This window comes from Propithecus coquereli, unplaced genomic scaffold, assembly GCF_000956105.1.
Source record: "Propithecus coquereli isolate 6110/MARCELLA unplaced genomic scaffold, Pcoq_1.0 Scaffold18, whole genome shotgun sequence".
In the NCBI taxonomy this organism is placed as follows: domain Eukaryota; kingdom Metazoa; phylum Chordata; class Mammalia; order Primates; family Indriidae; genus Propithecus; species Propithecus coquereli.
In genome coordinates this window covers 7,428,870-7,449,018 of record NW_012142745.1, presented here as the reverse complement: position 1 = coordinate 7,449,018, position 20,149 = coordinate 7,428,870, and the positions used below count along the sequence as shown (strand labels likewise).

At 38.1% G+C, this 20,149-nt stretch overlaps 1 protein-coding gene across 1 annotated transcript in view; it reads right to left on the bottom strand.

Moving 5' to 3' along the window:
• Positions 1-20,149, bottom strand: part of NYAP2 (neuronal tyrosine-phosphorylated phosphoinositide-3-kinase adaptor 2) — a 277,315-nt gene that overhangs the window by 122,974 nt on the left and 134,192 nt on the right. Inside the window, exon 3 of the mRNA XM_012642508.1 lies at positions 19,475-19,776. Coding sequence (XP_012497962.1) covers positions 19,475-19,776 — 302 coding nt within the window. The remainder of the gene's footprint in view (positions 1-19,474; positions 19,777-20,149) is intronic.

Here is a 20,149-nt window from a genome sequence, read left to right as displayed (position 1 = left end):
AAGAAAAATAAATGAAAAGTAAAGAAGCAATAAACGCCTACATAATAGATGGACTGCATTATAAATTTCTCAACCTTTAAAATAAAATGTTAGAGGCCAAGGACAGTGTCTGATAGCTTTTCAACCTCTGAGGCCTTAGTATATTATTGGCCTGTACATAATAAACATCTAAATTTATTATGATGGGCTGATCTATTCTTAAAGGAGAGCAAGGCAGTCTACGAAAAAAGGGTAGATATTACATACAGTGTCACTTTTCTGCTGTCCACATTCTTTCTCCCAAATAGAGTTAGACAATTATAAATGACCTTGCCAATCTGTGTGCTTCCTGTATGCAATGGAGAGCAGCTGAAGAATATTACACAAAATTGCAGTAATAGAAGATTGATGCCATTATCTATTACAGATATGAATACAGCTCATTGCAGGCACTCAGCACTGCCCCAAAATATTATCACATTTTTCAAATTGCCATGACAGTCTTACTCTTTATATTTCTTTCCAAACTAACTTTTAACAGATAACACTGTTTTATTTAAGAAAATAGAGGAAACCTGTGACAGCTACTTTAGTGGACCCAAATGAACTTCACCTTCTGGTATGCATGAGCTTGTATAGTCTCTTTCACATTGATTCTGGCTTTGGCCTTATGACTTGCTTGGCCATTAGCAAGTGTGAAGCAAACAGAGGCATGATAAATACCTGCATATCAGGTGTGGCCTCTTGGAAATGCTTGCTCTTAGAAGCCAGCTGCCATGTTGTAGGGATAGATTACTGAATCCTGAAAGGCCACATGAGGAGAGATGCCAGGGTTTGAAAGACCTCTTCCACCCAAGCTTCCAGGTGAACATGGTAGCATGAGAGACCTCAGCTACACTCCATGGAGCAGAGCTACCCAGCTGAATCTAGTCAAACCTAGAGTAATGAGATCAATAAAGAGCTTTCAGATGGCTGTGCTTGAGATGTTTGTCAGATGCTTACGTGGAAAGGGAAAGTAAACAATTGGATATAGTTCTCTGAATGACTGCAATAGAGACACAGGTTTGGTTGCTGTTATTATAGAGTAAAGATGATTTTTAGCCATTGAGTTAAATAAAATCGCCTGAGCAGAGAATGCCGAAGATCAGAGGGTCTAGAAACAACCCATGTGGAACTCAGGCTCACTCAGGTACAAGAGGGAAAGGCAAGAAAGGAAATGGAGAAAATGTACCAAGTCAGGAGAAAACATGAAGAATTTTAGAAGCCAGGAGAAAAGAATAACAAAGTAATTCTTTGAGAATTCATTGGAGAATCATTCTCGAGCCACAAAGTTATGGGGTGGTTTGTTACATGGCAATAGATAACTGGAACATCACTAGAGAGAAATTTCTTCTTATTCTCATCACCATATCAAGAAAAAAATAGAATTTACACCCAATTCCTTATTTTCTCTTCTTTGAGTAGAGACGGAAAAGCCCTAGTCCCATCAAAGGTCATGAAGGCCTTTCTCATTCTTTGTCATCTTGTCAGGCTCTTTCTCCTTTGGTTTCTCCTGTCTCACCTTCATCAGTCTTTCCCTCTCTTCGGGATCTTTCTCATCACCATCCTAACATGTTCGCATTCCTTTCATAATTCACACAAGACTGCATATACCTGCGTTACCCTGATCCCTCATCTCCTTCCAGCTACCACCACATTTCTCTGCTGCTTTTTATAGCCAACCTTCCCAAAGAATTACGTTTGCTCTCTCTCCACATTCTTAAAGCTCATTTTCTCTTCAACACCGCCCCCACCTCCAATTTGACTTCTGCCTCCCCCACTTCCCAAGTTCTTTTGGCCCTAATCACCAATGACCTGTATATTGCCAGATCTGATAGGTTCATCTAAACCTGGTTAATCCTCAATGATCTGTCAACATTGATCACTTGTCTTAGTGGCTTCTAAAATTCTTCATGCTTTCTCCTGACTTGCTATGTTTTTTCCATTTCCTTTCTTGGCTTCTCTTCTTGTACCTGACTGAGCCTGAGTTCCAACATGGGTTGTTTCTAGACCCTCTGATCTTCTGCATTCTCTGCTGAGGCAACTTTATCTAACTCAGTGGCTAACAATCACCTTTATTCTAACAGCAACCAAGTCTGTGTCTCCACCGTAGTCCTCCAGAGAACTATAGCCAATTGTTCACTTTCGCTCTCCACTTAAGCATCTGACAAATATCTCAAGCACAGCCATCTGAACGATGCTTACTGATCTTTTCCAACATGATAATGACTCCACCATGTATGTGTTCATTTGCTCATCCTAGCATTATAAGATCTATGCTTGATTCTCTTATCCTTTCAAAAAGACTTTAATTGAGCACTTACTAGCACCAAACACATTTGATCAAAACAATTCTTGTCCTATAGGAGTTCACTATTTAGAGTTGAAAACAGACATGCAGATGAATAATCACAATACAATTCAAAAATGTTATAGTAAAGACAAGATAAAGTATGTCTATAAACAAGCAGATAGGATTTAAGTCTTATTCTAGGAAGTAGAAAAAACTATTTCAAATAGCTGATTTCTCAGAAATTTTGCTCTCATTACAGAAACCATTCAGTACCTCTTTTGGCTATTTGCTTCAAGGTAACCAAACAAGTTAGTTCAAAATTACCCTTTAGGATAAGTAGTTCTTGCGTTTGAAATAAATGTTTTCAGAAGCATTCTCCAATGTAGAAACATTTCTTTTCAAGTTGTACATTCTTGTTGTAGAACTGGTTTATTTCCTTCCTTATCAGATGTCTTCAAGTTATTTTCCCCTCAGTGTTTCTACAGAATATGGCTATAAAACCCATCTCATTCACTTCTCTCTGCATTCTTGTTTTTCTCCCATGTAGCATAATTTTAGAGTTTCAGGAAACTTGACATCCCCAGTAAACCTCCTACTCTCCGGAGACACATGAACATTATGTAATTGAATAGTGGGGAACATTGCTTAATACTCAGACATTTTTATTTGAAGTACTTACATTTGTTGACAACTTGAGTATTAATAAAACTATATGCATATTTTACATGTCATGTTTCATTCAGGAAGGACTAGAAGATTAAGGTCCAGAAAGTGTTTGGCATATCTAGGATAATGCTCTCTGGGCATGCAAGAGCTAAGAGAAAATAATTATGCTTCATATTTTAAAAATATTAAGAAAATGTGGCTTTTATTGTGCCTGTAGGGGTGGGAAATGCCACAGATAATATTGGATATTGCAAAGCATTTTTCTCTAGTTCAATAAATACTCCAGCAGAGTAAGCAATTACTGGTAACAGACGTTAGTTGGTATATAATGGTGAAAAGTAGTTGGCAAGAATTAACTGCTATTAGCTAACTTATCTCTGATTAGTAGATTTAATATTAATTCTTGCAGCTTTATTTCTAAATAAATAAAGGTTAATTTCAATATATATTTATTTAACATAGCTTGCTGCAGAAAATTTAGTAGGGATATAAAGAGGAGGAAGACCTTTAAAAATACACAGTTTAAAGGAGATGGCCAGGCAGCAATGCCAAGGATGGTGACACACTATGGAAGGTAGTACAGAGAAAAGAATGTTCAATTTCAGAAAAATACATTCATGGGAAGAGATAGGTAAGTCTTCACTCCAAGAAGTTTTGAGGCAGGAATGTGAAGGAGGGAGGAATTTCCCAAAGGCCGGGGGAAGTAGACCAGCATTTCATGCAGGTGATGCTGTGAGTAATGGTAAGGGACAGGAGGAAGGGAACAGCACAGGCTCAGAGCTCCATGCCCTCTGTCCTGCGGCAGAGCCTTGGGAGAGCAGGTGGAGTGGAGGGAAGGCCTGGCCTTTCAGCAGCAGCTGGAGAGGGCTTCGGGGTTCATCTGGAGGGTGGCCTTTATCCCAAACAAGCTCTACACTAGATTTGTGCTTGAGAAATATGGAAGTTAAATACAACCCTTTGCATTTATTTATTTGATGAAATAGCTCTGGTTGCTATATTTATAATTTAAGTATCTATGTATCTCTTATTGAAACTCATTGGTGGCTTATAATCTTTCAGGTCACAAGAAAAAATGTAAATGTAATCAACAGCAAACATTTAATGAGTCTTAATCTATACAGAGTGCTAGAATCCTTTTCTTACAGAAAAGATTTTACAGATAAGACATATATATCCCACATAAATCTATATCTATATCTGTATGTCTCTATATATCCATCCCTAGTAAGGAAGGAATGGAGGTGAGATTATGAGTAACTGCTTCAACAGAAAGGGTAGGACTTTTCTCACTAATTATTACCAATTCCACTGCCACTACCTTGGTCTAAGCAGCAATCATCTCTCTCCTGTATTCCTGCAGTAGCCTCCTGACTGGTCTTTCTGATTCTGTATCTGACCCCTATCCCAGTCTATCCTCAGCTGGCACCACAATGGTTCTTTTCAAATAGATCATGCCACTGTTCTACTCAAACACCTACAGTGGCTCCCTTGGAGTTAATCCCAAAGCCCTAGGATGTCCTATAAGGAAAGCTACAGGGTCTCACCTTCTTTTTCCTCTCAGATTTCATTTCCTTGTCTTGTCTTTTTTATCCAAAAATTCTCCCCCAATACTGACCTCCTTGCTATCCTTACTATGCACCCTCCTGCCTTTGGGCTTCTGCAGCAACTGTTTTCTCCACTTGGAACCCTCTACTTCAAGATATCCACATCAATCACCTTATACCTCCTTACTGTCTATTCTCATTATCAATTGATTGCATCTCAGTTCCAAACCTATCTTCTTTTCCTCCTTGTACAAGGCATCTAGGCCCTTTAAATATTTTCTCCTGGGCTAGCTGGTCCAATGCTAAGCTTTGTCTGTAGGAGACACTAGACAGACATTGTAGCAGAAAAGAGTTTTGCTTCCTAGTTTCAGCATCTCACTAGCCAAGCTCCTTCAGTGCAAGCGGCTTCTCTGGCATTTAGCTTGCCAAGCACCCAAAAGCCATCAGCTACCTGCTGACCTTGGGCCATCATGTAGTGGAATGTCTCTGGTGAGAAACTCCTGGACCTCCACCCCAAGTTGGAGGCTGCTCTATCTCAACCCTAGGCAGTAGTGGCTGTTCTTTTATCTTCCATTCCTGTATTCTTTGCAGCTTGCTTTACTTTTTAGTAGCTGATTTCCTGTTACTCCAATCCCATTATAGTTAATGATTTTTTATAGCAGACATTCCCTGTTCAAATTACCATATGATTTCTCTCTCCCAGTTGGGCCTAGACTGATAATACAGTGTTAGCTCAAATATCAACATGAAGTCTTTTATGCTGTCTCTACTTAAAATTTCCTTCTGGCTGTATTTACCTTGTTCTGGATTTTTCCTTCTATTGCACTAATTATCTTCCAACATGCTAGCCAGTGTTTTGATTTATAATGTTTAGTATTTATTAATTGTTTACTTCTACAAGAATATAAACACCTTGAAGGTAAGCATCTTTTTTCACGTTTCTTCATGGATATATCTAAAACTTGTAGAACAGTGCCTGAAACATAATAGGTACACAATAAATATTTGTTAAAGGAATAATAACATTGATCACAAGCAACTGTCTCTCTGAAGAATGCCTATATTGGCCCATAATGGGAGGGTTTATCTTGTTTTCAGTGGCTACATTCAGCATTTCCACATCCTTTGGGGAATGAGAGAGATGTTAATCCTTCTTCCATTTGCCCTAGATTGTACTTTACAGAAGCTGCTTATCACTGTATAAGCAGCAATTAAGACACAATCTTTTCCTCTACCACCATATAAGAATGTTGTCTCAACATCTCCAAATTCATTTAGCCACTTTAACCAAAGCAAGAACTCTTATTCAGTTGTTTTTTGAATGTGGCAATTATTTTTACATTTAATCTACTGTATTCCCTGCCAAGTCTATTTTCACATATTTTATTATAAAGATTCCCAGACATTAAAATCTAAATTTTGGTTAGAAACATAAGAGAACATGCCAGCTAAGAAACAGATGCATATAGCTCTGGCTTCCATGATCTGAAGGCACATAGATAAAGCATGTATTTCCCTTTCTTTTCCAAAGATTATGTAGCATGTAAATAACCATGGCCAAATTACCCAGACATAGTTAGGAATAGAAAATAAAATTAAAATATGTCAAAACAGGTGAGGTCTAATTTTCATTTCTCTTGCTACCATTTAACATATGAGAGCAGTCTCTTTTTACTATATGGAAGTGAGTTTTCTAATTTGAATTTTATCTCTATATACTCTTGGCTTTCTATTAAAGACAGTCTAGGCTTGGTATCACATAGACATAGAAAACTATATAAAATAAAATAAGCATCTGAACTCCCCAAATAAAGATTATTTATAGAGAGTAGAATTTGGTTATTAGGCTCTACAAGAATATAACTCAGTTTGGTTAGCCATATTTTTGGGAGATATAACAGCATTTTTATTCAGTAGCAATATACTTTTTCATTTTAAGCATTTTTATAAGAAATATTTCTAAAATACATGACATCCTTATTTTCAATAGTTTAAGACCCTTCTTTTGAGAAGCTGTCTCTGACTCTTCTAGTTTGGGGTAGGAGCCCTTGATGATCTATGCTCAATATACTTTGTACTTTCCCTTCCAAAGCACTGATCCTACTTCATTAGGAATGTTTGTTTGTCTGAAGCTCTTGCTGGGTTGTAATTACTTTCAAGAAAAATAATCTATCTTTCCTGTTTCTCTATTACCTAGTATAGTGTCTGGCACATAGTATTAATAGATATTCAGTAAACACCTGTTGGTTAATGACATCCTCAGGGGCATCATTACAAACCCTGAAGCCATACAGGGCAGATCATAATCAAGGTCTTCTGAGTGGGGGTAATCTTTGACTTCACACTAAGTATATAAATTCTTTTAACTTTGTTTAATATTGTTTAATATTAGGTAGCAGTCATTTCTGTTCTTTTTCCCGTGTTTATTCACTACCTCTAATATACTATGGGGTTAGAAACCTCAAACCAAATTTATACTAAGTAGAAATAAGTAAAAAAGAGAGAAAGAAAGAGAGAAAGAAAAAGAGAAAGGAGAGAAAGAAAGAAAGAAAAGAGAAAGAAAGAAAAGAAAGGAAGGAAGGGAAAGAAAGGAAGAAAAGGAAGGGAGGAAGGAAGGAAGGGAGGAAGAAATGAAATAAAGACACTAAAATTCAGAAGCCTTAGGGCAAGAAGAAAGAGTTTGAATTCCCTAAGTTATTTTTTATTCTTCTTAGTTTTCAGCCATTCTGGTTGGATGAAGCTGTCAGAAAGTAGAGGTTTCCCAAGGGTGATGTCTTCCCATGTTCTGTTCCATATAGTCAACTTAATTTAATACATATTAATAGTGAAAAATAAATTTAAAAAAGAGCTAGTCTTAAATAGCTGCCCTCCCACTTAATAAGAAAAATCACAGAAAGCAACTCATGTAATAGAAACTCTTAGTACAGACATAGGGCCATAAAATCAAAGTACTCTTTATGCAAAAAGTGTATGCTTCATTGAGGTCAATTAAAGGCAAGATTTATGCACACATGCAGTCACTCTGCCTTAAAAAATGGCTTTACACACTGTTCTCTAAGGTAGGGTGAAGAACTGCTCGAAAGCTGGCTGCCTATAAAATGAAAAAACATAATTAATCTGGAAGAATATACTCGTCCTCTAAAAATATGATAGAAATGGCTAAGTGAAATGCTGAAATATATAAGCATAGAAAGATTAAAATTAACATCCAAAAGTCATTTTAAAAAAAGAAATCTCAGCTCTATTCTGAATCTTGATTGAGAAACTATTTTTTTGCCTGATCTGAATGGCACAAACTGACCATTCTTTGATTTATATCATTCAGATAAACTAAAAGGTGAACAGTGCCAACAGCACATCACAATCGTCAATGGTATTCTTTGTTACCACCCCTAATTAATTTGTATACCTACCCAGATTCAGAAATGCAAAACAACAGAAGAAATACAAGATTTTACAAACCTAAATGCAAGCAAAGCAATTTCATCTTTTAAATCATTCAGAATGGTTACTGTATTGTAAACAAAGCTGGGCCTGCGGTGATCAATGGAGGGACAATTCACTTACCTTCTGAGGGTCATGAATCACAGTGCTTTTCCTCTAAGCTCTCCAATGCCTGAACTTCTTTCTACATTAAAGATGCCTGAAAGTGCATTAACTCCTCCTAGCAATTAGCCTCTGGGAAGACTTATTTATGAAAATGCAATTATTCAAAATATTCCCATTCAGCATTACCAATTAAGCCCTACTCTGTGGTAGGCATCGAAGGTATGAAGACAAAAGGACAAGATCCGTGTCTTTAAAGAGTGCTTACACTCATTACGATCCAAAAAATGTAGGTGAATATTTAGAATAAACTATAATGGCAGGTATAATGGCATTATACACAAAGTATAGTTCAGTCACAGAAAAATGTGCTTATATTTTACCTTACAGAGAAGGTAGCAGTTGACCTAGGACTTTGAAAGATGTGCAGAAATGTACTGTAGAGACTAATTTGGAGAAGACATTCCAGAAAAAGAATTTCACAAGCAAGGGCACAGAGGAAGGAGCAAGTATGGCTTGTTTAGAGAAAATCAGGTCGTCTGAGTCCACTGTGAGAGGCACTGATAGCAGGAATGTGGCTCTGCAGGCAGGCAGGGCATACAATAAAGGCAGTGCTAGTGAGTTCACTTTTATCAAGTAAAAGATGAACAGAATAGTGACATGATCAGATGAAATCATGAGCAGAACAGTGCTATCATCAGATGCTCTTGTGAGAAAATCCTCTTTGGAAGTAGTGGGGATAATGGGTGTGCATAGGTGAGGCTCAGGAAAGAAGACCAGTTAGGTGCCCATGCAATTATCCAGGTGGGAAATGACAATGGCCTTAGATAGAAGCATAAAGTACAAGTGGATAGAGGGAGAGAGGCAGAATTGTCTGGACTCAATCACTGACAGACATTGGGATAAGGGAAGGAGTGCGATCTGGTAGACCTCCCTTTCACATTTCTAACTTGGGTGTCAAGATAGGAAACAGAGAGGAAACGCCTGGGACAGTGTAGATGTGATGAGTTTATCACACTCTGTGATATCTGCAGACAGATGTGGATCCAGAGATTCAGTCAGACATCTGTAGAGTAAGTAGAATGCATGACTTATTATTCAACAAGGATAAGAATGAGAAGATGGGAGAGCCTATGACAGAGTCCAGATATATCATCCTTTAAAAATCAGGCAGACTAAGAGGTACCCTCAAAGAAGATGGACAATATAGTAAAAGGAAGAAAACCAGTAGATGGCGAGGCATAAAAAACCATGGAGCAGATTTAGGAAGTATGGGAGTTTATAGTCTAAAATACTGAAGAGAAATATCAAAGGACAGGGATAGAAAAACACCATTGGGATGGGAACCAAGAGTCAATTCAGTGGCATGATAAAGACATCGGATAGCAGTGAATTTTGGATGTGGAACAAATGAGGCTTAAGGCAGAGGGCAAGCATGTGCAGGCAGAAAGTCTTTTAGCAGCCAGCAAACAAGAAAGGAGGGATGCAGAATGGTGGTTAGAAGGAGCCACCTGGTCAGGGATATAGTCTGAAATGAGTTAATCCCATTTCCAATATGCCTTGGAGGAAGTTCACCCATTAGAGTGATTCCTTCCCATTATGGTCAAATCTATGAGATGGGGAGTAGAGGTACAAAGGAAACGAGTTCACTTTCTTTAAATAAAAAATACATTTTAATGGTTTGGTAAAGTATCCAATGCTTTATGTAATCAAATGGAAAAAAATATTTTTATCAGAAATACTCTCACAAAAGCTCTAATTGGGGTTGGAAAGATGGGAACAGAGCCCAGGTAACTCCCAGTGGGCAGGCTTATGTAACAAGTATAGGCCGCTCTCAGCTGCCTTCGAAGGATGGTGGCCTCAGTTCCCTCCAGGACTTAGGGACCAGATTGAAATCTTGTGAAATGGAAGAGAGAGGAGGGCTTTGTGGAGAAAACAGGTGAACAAGGTGGAAGTCATTTGTGAAAGGCAGGTTATGAACTCCTTTTTTCCATTTTCTTTACAAAATCTTGGTAATTCAACAATTTAGTATATTGCTCCCTAATGTTTTAGTATCAATGCAAAGAAGAGATCAATCTTTATCCAAGTTTGGGGCTAGACAAAAACAGAGACCATGGGGAAAATTGCAATGATGGGTACAGTTAGTACTCTGTCCTCTCTCCACCTCATACAAAGACACATGCTTTCTGATGTCCATTTACCCATTATTGGAAATTGCAATTAAGGAGTTTTGCAATTGAGGAGTTGCATAACTTGGGAATATGCATAACATGTAGTCTTATATTTGTCACCAAAATGCAACTGATCAGGCAGAGATCAGAAAGGTTCATAGCATAAATTACCACCACCAATCCCTATGATCCAGGAGTTCTGAAGAAATCCACAGGTCCAAGCCCATGAGGAGCTTTGCATCACCTGTCCCACACCCATCTGGTGTTTTAGGGACAAGTGACCATGTAGGGTCAAGCTAGCACACTGGGTGAATGAGAGAGTCCACCAACTAGTAAAGGTAGCAGTAAGGATCAAATAGACTGATGTATACTACAATTTTAGTATTTGCACCATTTCAGTGTCAGTATTGTACTTGCATCTGTATGTTCTAGAAGTTCTTTGGCCTGGGGGCTTCTGGCCTAAGAAGAGTGTTTTCTCATGGCTTCCAGGTAAGGCTGAAGCTAAAAGAAATGAGATTTTTCTATTTTCAACCCAATCAAATAATAAAGTACCTACACTTTGCAGAAGGGATGACTTTTATTATATAAAAACAAAGGCAAAAGAGAGAAACTAGGAGGGGGGTTATATTTTGCCCTGTTTATTTGCCAATTATTAATATTTAGATTGTCTTGTGATATTTCTACTATCCTATGGCATTTTTAGTTTACCTTTTGTATTACTAATTAACTTTCCACAAGTTGACTTTTGAAGTATCCAACTAGATAGTTGGGTAGTTTCTAGGAAAGCAATATAGGCCAATTCTCCTTTGAATCATCCTGAGACATCAGAATTCTAGGTTGGCCAGAGATTCCTGCCCACTGGGGTTTATACCCTGTATAATTCTCTTTCTCTGAGTGCAGGCAGGCCTGTGAATGTGATGGTATTTCACTCCCTTGGTTAGATTATGATACATGGAAGAAGGTGAAGGGATTTTCCAGTTGTAATTATTGTTCCTAATCAGTTGCCTCTGAGTTAATAGAAAGGGAGATTATCTAGGTAAGTCCATGCTATTCAGGTGAGCTCTTCAAAACAAGTTCCAGGCTTTCCCTGCAGGGACAGAATCGGTGTCTGAGAGACTCTCCTGCTCTTCCTGAAGAAGCAACTGTAAAAAAATGAATTCTACCAACAACCGCAAAAACCTGGGGCAGAAATCTGAGCCTCAGGTGAGACTCCAGCCCCAGCTGGCGCCCTAGATTGCAGCCTTGGGAGACCCTGAGAAGACTTCTGACCGAAGGAGACTGTGAGATAATACAGGTGTGTTGTTTTAAGCCACTACATTTTTGGTAATTTGTTACACAGTAATGGAGCACTCCCCCAAGTCGATGCCTGATCACAGTAGACACTCAGAAACTTTGGGCTTGCTGTCTTTCACGGAAGACTCCATCTGTGCCAACGACATGGGTATTGAGTCATCTTATGAATCTAAGACACTGAACAAATTAGGCCGATGCCAGACTCTTTATAGAAAGATGTTGGGTGAGACCATTAGAAGCAGAGTTGTTCTTTGGACTAGACAACAACCATGGCTGAGAGAAAGATGCATCGAATGATGATTTGACTTGCAAACTGTTTCATTCATGAGCCTCGGGGCACATTTAGAAAGAGATCACACGCCATAGATGTACAACTCCATCTCCATCTGAGCAGTGCCTGGTTTGACAGATGGGTTTTACACTAGGAAGCCTGGCAACTTCTGATTCTGCCAACCTGGGAAGAGAAATCCAGGAATGTAGGCCTTCAGCGATAACCTCCTACATCCCCTCCTCGTAGAATAAACAGGGATACACTCTACAGCACCATCCAATGCCAAAACAATGGAGATTTTGAGAGCTTTCCTTCCATTGTCTTTGTGTTTTATTAGAATAGCGCTAAACAGTGCTGCGAGTACTTCTTAAAGACACACTGTGAAGTGTAAGTGCCACTTGTTATGTGAACAAAGGCACTAAGAAGGCAAGTTGCAGTCATCCAGATGAGTGAGTTTGAAAGCCACCAGAAAAGCCACTGCTGAGCCCTTTAAGCTAACAAAAAACTGTTGGTGAGAAAGGAAAGAAAGACTCTTTCAGGAAAAGAGTCAAATAAATTCTGAAAAATCTAAGAAGATACTTAAGAGGCCACATATATGTCAGTATTTTCTGAGGCTGCATCATCTCATTTATTTTCAAGATCTGGCCAGGAAAGTTTGGGAAGCAATGCCATTGTCTTCAACAGCCTCCACTGTCTGAGAATGCAGCCCGGCACTGAGAGAGGAAGGGAAGAAAGGTTACTGAGCATCTGCTATTTGCCAGACACTAAGCCAGATGTTTTGCTAACTCACTTTTTTCTGCCTAACAACTTTGTAAGAAGGATTACTTTTCTATTGCTGCTTAACAAGTTATCACAAGTTTAGCAGCTTCAAAATCAATGTTCTTTATTAGCTCACACTTCTGTAGATCAGAAGTCTGGATACAGCCAGAACTGAAAAGGATGAGTTCTCTGCTCAGGGTCCCACAAGCCGAAATCAAGGCAGCAGCCAGGTTAAATTCTCAACTGGAGGTTCTGGGAGAAAATCCACTTTGAAGCTCATTCGCTGTTGGCAGAATTCAGTTCTTTGCAGTTATAAAACCAGTTATAAAACTTTCCCTGCTTTCTTGCTGACTCTCAGCCAGGGGGCTGCTCACTTCCTTGCCACGCAGTCCCCTCTGCCTTCAAGCTAGCGACTGTGTGTCAGGTCCAAGGATGATACAGGACAACTACACCAGGGAGTGGGAAATCTCAGGTATCTTAGAATTCTGCCTACTTCATAAGGCCAGTATTGCTATTCCCATTGGACAGGTGAAGAAACTGAGGCTGAGGAAGAGAAAGAGTGCTAATGTTGGCAGCACTGGTGTGAAACCAAAGTCTGTTTGCCTCTAAAGCCCTGTTTTTCTATTATGTCATGCTGAGTTGTAAAAGGAATAGTCTTTTAAAAAATATTATGACCTTTTCCTTTTAATTTTTTTTATTTCACCATATTACAGGGGTACAAATGTTTAGGTTACATATATTGCCTTTGTCCTACCCGAGTCAGAGCTTCAAGCGTGTCCATCCCCCCATTAGGTGTGAATATACCCAACCCCTCCTCCCCCTTATGACCTTCTTACAAGTGTCAGAGGTCTGAGCTAGTAACTGAAAAAGCAAAATCAAGTATGTGGCTGTCCCTGACTAGTGCTGACTTAGGTTCCCAAACTGGGATTCTGATCTGGGAAACCAGTAAGTTCCCCAAGACAATAAGCATATGCACTTGCTTCTACTCCTCTTTTCTCAACTGCCCCGGTTGCTTTTGAAGTTTTACGTTGGTGGAAAATGAGATTTGGGCACCTTTAAATTGTCCATATCAAACAGCCAAAGATCAACAAATATTCTTTGTAGGAAAAACCACATTATTAAAATGTGTCAAATATATTTCTTCCCCAGCTAAACAACTAATCACATGGAAGAAACACACATGGTTGTCATGCCAGATTTTCTGGTTTCTAGAAATCATTCCTGTAAATCATTGCTTGCTCTGTGACCTGGATAGAGGAAAATAGGCTGAGTTGGAGAGTTAGAAGTAAAATTTTTTTTGTAAACAAATGAAAGGAATGATGATCTCCGTTTTCTTCATCACTGGAGCTGATCCCCAGTACAGTAGACTAGGCAATCAAAGTATTTGCTGAATAAATGGAGGCATGAAAAACAACACTACTAAAGGCTTTACATGACTCTACTTGGTGATCTTTATAAAAGGTTTTGTTTTTGTGTTTGTTTTTAAAGCAATGACCTTATAATGAACTTCACCTTCATTTGGTTCTGGCTTAACCACACATTCCAAGTTTTTAAGGACAATCGTGATTCCAAATATTCCATCAGATTGTCCAATTTTTGGTTCAAAAGATATGATTCTACTATACATGTCTAAAAGATAAAATCAGAAATCAGGAGAATCATCCCAATTCAAAAGTATGTCCTCATTGTTTTGTAAAGAGACAGCAATGAAATAATATCATAAATTAAGGGTTGAAAATAAAGAAGAGGTCGTAACAAATGGAAATTAAGACTACTTAGCTGTTTTTTTTAAAGACTTTGAAATGTAGAGATACTTGAAGTTTAATAAAAACATGTTTTCTTCATTATACTAAATATTAATACCATATTAGTAAAATATTATTACACTGGGCAATATTTCCCTGTTTATTTTGATCTTTTTTTTTTGCTTTTTCTCCCATTTATTTATTAATTTTGTGACAAAAAAGTGTATATATTCATTATATAAAACATATTGTTTTGAAATATATATACCTTGTGGAGCTAGTTAACATATGAATTACCTCACATACTTATAATTTTTTATGGTGAGAATAGTTAAAATCTACTCTCTTAATGATTTTCAAGAATTCAATATATTATTATTAACTATAGTCACCATGTTGTACAACAGATGTTTTGAACTGATTCCTTCTGTCTAATTAAAATTTTGTATCCTTTGACTGACCTCCTCAATCCCCACCTGCCCACCCTAGCCCCTGGTAACTATCATTCTGTTCTCTACTTCTAAAAGTTCAACTTTTTACACTTCCCGTATAAGGGAGATCAAGCTATATTTGTCTTTCTGTGCCCAGCTTATTTCACTTAACATAGTGTCCTCTAGGCTCACCTTTGTTGCCATGAAAGATAGGATTTCTTTTCTTTTCATTGCTGAATAGTATTTCCTTGTGTATATACCATATTTTCTTTATCCATTCATCTACACATGGACACTTAGGTTGATCCATAGCTTACCTATTGTGAATAGTGCTTCAGCGAACATGGAGTGCAGATATCTCTTCAGCATACTGGTTTCATTTTCTTTGGATATATACCCAACACTGGAATTTCCAGGTCCTATGGTAATTCTATTTTTAATTTCTTGCTCCATACTGTTTTCTACAGTGGCTGTACTAATTTACCTTCCCATCAACAGTGTGCGAGGGTTTCCTTTTCTCCACATTCTCTCCAGCACTTATCTTTCATCTTTTTTATAATAGCCACGTGTAAAATGTTTAAGGCTCTAACATGTGGAGTGAGTATATGTATCTTTCTTTTCCTCTCTTGTTTTTAATATATGTGCTTCACCAACCCAAAATTTCATATTATTCAGACCTATTAATAGGTGGGAATTACACATTTAAAATAGTATTAACTTCTATTTGTATAGCAGTTTCCTTTTACCATGCACAGCCATTGACCTTAGTTTACTGGGTTGTCATAAAGCTGGTGGTGGGGGCAGGATATGATCGGCTTTTTAGTTCTTTATAATCATTCTAAAGGTAAAGAAACAGTCTTATTAGATCACGTGCCTAAAGTCAAGGTTTGCCTGTTGATCCTAAGTACAGTCCCTTCTGTTGAAGCCACATAGCATTTCTAACAAGGACATTATTGAGGAATGGGGATGTCTGATGTAAGGTCGCCTCTACTGCTGGATCACATACGAGACACAGCTCAGTCTTCCTGGTGGACAGCCTTTATTTCATCTAATCCTTCCTCAGAATTAGCAGGTACCTCACAAAAGCAAGAAAAAAGGGTAATTAAAATACTGACGGTATACTGATTGCCAGTTTATGCTTGGCACTATATAAATTTTTAAAGGTGTTGCTATTGTAGAAGATCCTAAAATAGTGTAGTAAATACATATTTTTAATGTGACAAAATTATAATTTTTAAACAATAAATTATGCTTTTCTTGGTATATGATTTTTTGTGTGTGTTGAAGTTTTTTTTTTTTTTTTCCCTGCCCTGAAAAGCCATTTTGCTACAAGTCCAGTTCTTTTTACTTTTATCCACAGGGAAGTCATAATCCCCTACTTAAATAGAAGCTGGGTTACCATGGAAATCATTATAATGCCACTGAATCAATATTTTGATTTTGCTAGTGTTTAACATAAAAAGAAAAGACAGGCTAAGATTTATAAAAGTCACTTTTTATCTTTGTTATAATGTTGATAGCTAGAAAAATTGTAAAGAAAACATATGCTGATAATGAACTCCAGTGAACATACAATTATATAGAACTGACAGTTCATAAAAGAAAACCTACATATTTATATAATTTTGGCTTTGAATACACACATATGCATGTATGCATTTGGAGTCAAGATTTTTTTCCCCATCTCTGAACTTGAGCCTTGATTCTACACTGCTATTATTGAAGTCATAACTTGGTAGTAGAGATTTGAGTATATCCGGTTTTGCAATTGCTTTTTTTATTAAGTGTTCTACAGAGAAAGTAAAATTCTCATGGAGAATCACTTTTCCAATAGAAGTCTACCATTTCTGTACCATATCCTAATAACTTATGCAGTCCACTCAACACCTCAAAGATCCACTACAGCTGAGGGTGTTTCAATCTGTCCCGAGAGCTCCTTTTGGAGAAGAAATGTTGGGCTTGGACTTCACGTTTAATGCGCCTCACCACCCATCAAGTATTTTTCCTAACAAGTCTTTGCTGCTGTAATTTACTCACTTTCTCTTCTTCTGTCTTCAGAAGAAATAAAGATTAGAGAGCTGCTGTCTTCTGTTTGATAACTAGCCATTGGGAACCCTAGATCCTTAGCTGGTGAAAAGATCTGAGAATTATGAGCCTCTCCACCTCAGGAACTAGTCACCTGAAGCATCCCAAATGAATGGGGATCTCTTCTATTTAAGATGATTGAATCGTCACTCACATTTTTCTTCTGTGGGACAGTAATCGTGATTTTTCCCATGCTTTCACTCTCAGTACCCAGCTCTCCATCCCGTAAGGGGGCTGTTCTAAAGTGTGTATTTTACACTCTTTGCAAGAATGTTCCTGGCAGTGTGACACTGCTGGGTAACATATCCCTTACTGGCTGCTTTCCTTGCCTGGCTCCTCTCTCCTCTTCCTTCAGGTGGTTATTTTATTCCCCCCTATTCTTGAATCATTCCAGGTTGCATTCAGGCCTTCATCATCCAGAGAGCACTGTCTTAAATCAGTGATCTTTTCTCGTAAACAATCTAATATAATTGATTATGTAATTTTCTGGACTTCTGGACACAAGATCACAAAAAATAAAAATAAATGAAAAGTACCAAGTATTAATATCAGAGGAAACTTGAGAATATATAAAATTTACAAAATGCAGGTCTCTGGGGCCCTTTAGTGTATTATAAAGTAAATTAAACATGTACATTATTTCTAAAAGCATGACTGTTTTACAAGTTGAAGGGCATAATGATAACCCTGAACCATGAGACAAAGAATCAAATATTTACTATACTCTAGGAAGGCAGAGGAACAATAAAGGGAGTTATGCAAATATACATACAAACACCCCCCCCCACACACACACACAAATGTCCTTTGTGGTACTATTCATTGTAGCTAAACAAATTAGAACCAACCCAAGCATTCATCAAGATAATGATTAAATAAATTACTATGTTGTATACTTCTCTCTGTAAAAATGATGCTTCTGGACAAATTGAATGCCATGAAAAATAGTCACGATAGAATAAGTGAAAATACAAAACACAAGACTCTATGAACTCTGATTTCAATTTTGCAAATATGCATACACGTTATTAACATGTGCTCTCACATACATACATGTACACATGATATATTTTTGCATATATATATTTAGTGGAAAAACTGAAACTAAGAGGAGATATTCCTTATTGAATTGAGGGATTGGCTCCATTTCCAGGCATTTTTTTGTATTATTTAATATGCAATGAAGCTAATGTTTTTTGTCTAAGGCACCTGACACCACTAAGGGAGAAAGGAGAGCTGAGGGTGGAGGAAGAGAGACGGTACACACCTCATGGGCACCTCATCTCGTGGACTTCACTTGAGCTTCTGTGGAAAGATTAGGCCAGAATACCAGGGAGCTTTCGTGAGGGACTGGGGAGACCACGTGACAAAGAACTTTGCCTAGTTGAGGAAAGAACCATGTTGCTTCCACTCTGCTGCAAAGCACTTTGAAACTTGGTACCATAGGGGCTCAGAGAAGCTTGCCATGGAAAAGAGATGACAGAGCAGGAGAAAGACTGTGGGATCTGGTGAAGTCTGCCCTCAAACTGGTTGCTGACAGCATTGGGGAACCTTGGGGTGTTTTCCACAACAGATATATAAAAGTCTGAATGGACTTGTGCAACAAATTGAATGTTTGTATCCCCTAAAATTAAAATGTTGGAACCTTAAACCTAAAGTGGTGATATCTGGAGGTGAAGTCTTTGGCAGGTAGTAAGGGCATGGGGTGGCACCCTCATGAATGGGATTAGTGTACTTCTAAGAAGTCCATAGTCTGCAATGCAGAAAAGGGCCCCACCCAGAACCTGACCATGCTGGTGTCCTGATCTTGGACTTCCAGACTCCAAAACTGTGAGACATAAGTTTCTATTGTTAATAAGCCACCTGGTCTATGGTACTTTGTTGTAGCTGCCCCAGCTGACTAAGACAGCTTATATCAAAGCCCAATAAAGACTCCTCTCCTACCAAAGAGTTCTTAGGAAAAACTCAGGAAAGCTAAGACCTTACTTTTTCAAGTAAGGGCTAAAGAGCTGGTAAGATCTCGTGTTGATGTTACCTAATTTATATTCATAGACCAGCAAGGGAGCTAGGATATATTTGATTTGTGTATTTCATAGCTGAGGAAAAAAACAGGTAAAGGTAGAAATAGGAACTATAAAGTGAAGACTTAGATATACAGTATGCACACACACACACATACATACATAAATTCGTATTCACTAGAAGAGAATACACCAAAATAGTAAACATGATTATTTCTAAAAGATAAGATTACAAGCTTTTTCCTTTTTATATTTTCCTGCATTAAAATATTCCCTTAACAACAAACAATAATACTTTTAATTGAACAAATAGTATTGATAAAAGCAAGAAAATATAAATTTTAGGTCTATTTCTAGGCAAAATAATTTTCAAATGATTTGAAGCTTTAAGAGGGTAAGAAACTCATATATTGTCTTCCCTTTCTGATGATACAAATGAAATACATTCTTCTGGATGTCATTTGACAACACATCAACAAATAACCTTCCCCTTGATTCTTCTTTTCTAGGACTTAGGGTGACGGAGGAACTATTATGTGACCCAGCGAGGAAGGCAGACGCTCGTTGGAATGCCGACCTGAACGCGGGGTCCGAAAGGGATTTCTGGGGAAATGGGCATGGTGAGTTTTACCTTCCGTCCTCTCGGGGGGTTTCCCGCTCTTACTGGCTGCTGTGCTGTCCACCGTCTCCGAGGAGGTGCTCAGCTTGGTGCTGGGGTCCCGCTTGGGTTTGGGTGGTGGTTGCCTCCTGGAGCCACAGCTGCTGTCGTCATCTGTGCCCCCAACCGAATGCAGGGACTGTGATCTCACGGAAAAGCCACTGGAGCAAGGATGGGGCAGTCTGTCCTGAGGAGCAGGCATTGTCATGAATCCCATGCGGAAGTGTTTGCCCACGTAGCTTCCTTCGTGGCCTCGCCCTACTTCTCCACCTATGCTGTAAAAGAAAGCAGACCAAAAGCCATGTAGATAAAATGAGCCAGGAGATGCAAGATCGTAGATGCCAGCGTGTTTGTAATAGGTGAGATTTCAAGTTTTCACTTTAAACATACCCTTTTACAAAGGATTGCTTTTTAAAACAATTTCAAGTAGAATGAAAGCATTCTATATTTTCATGTAAAATTATAAAAGGGAAGCAAATGCCATTTGATTATAAGCAGAAATATCAAAGATCTTAACATTTATTTCTGAATATATTGATATCCAGATAAACAGACTTTATCTTCAATCACTTTTATTTACTTTCAGGTAAATCTTATCAGTGGCTTAAAAAGTAAACAAAGATTTTGTGACAATGACTCATAGGGTTC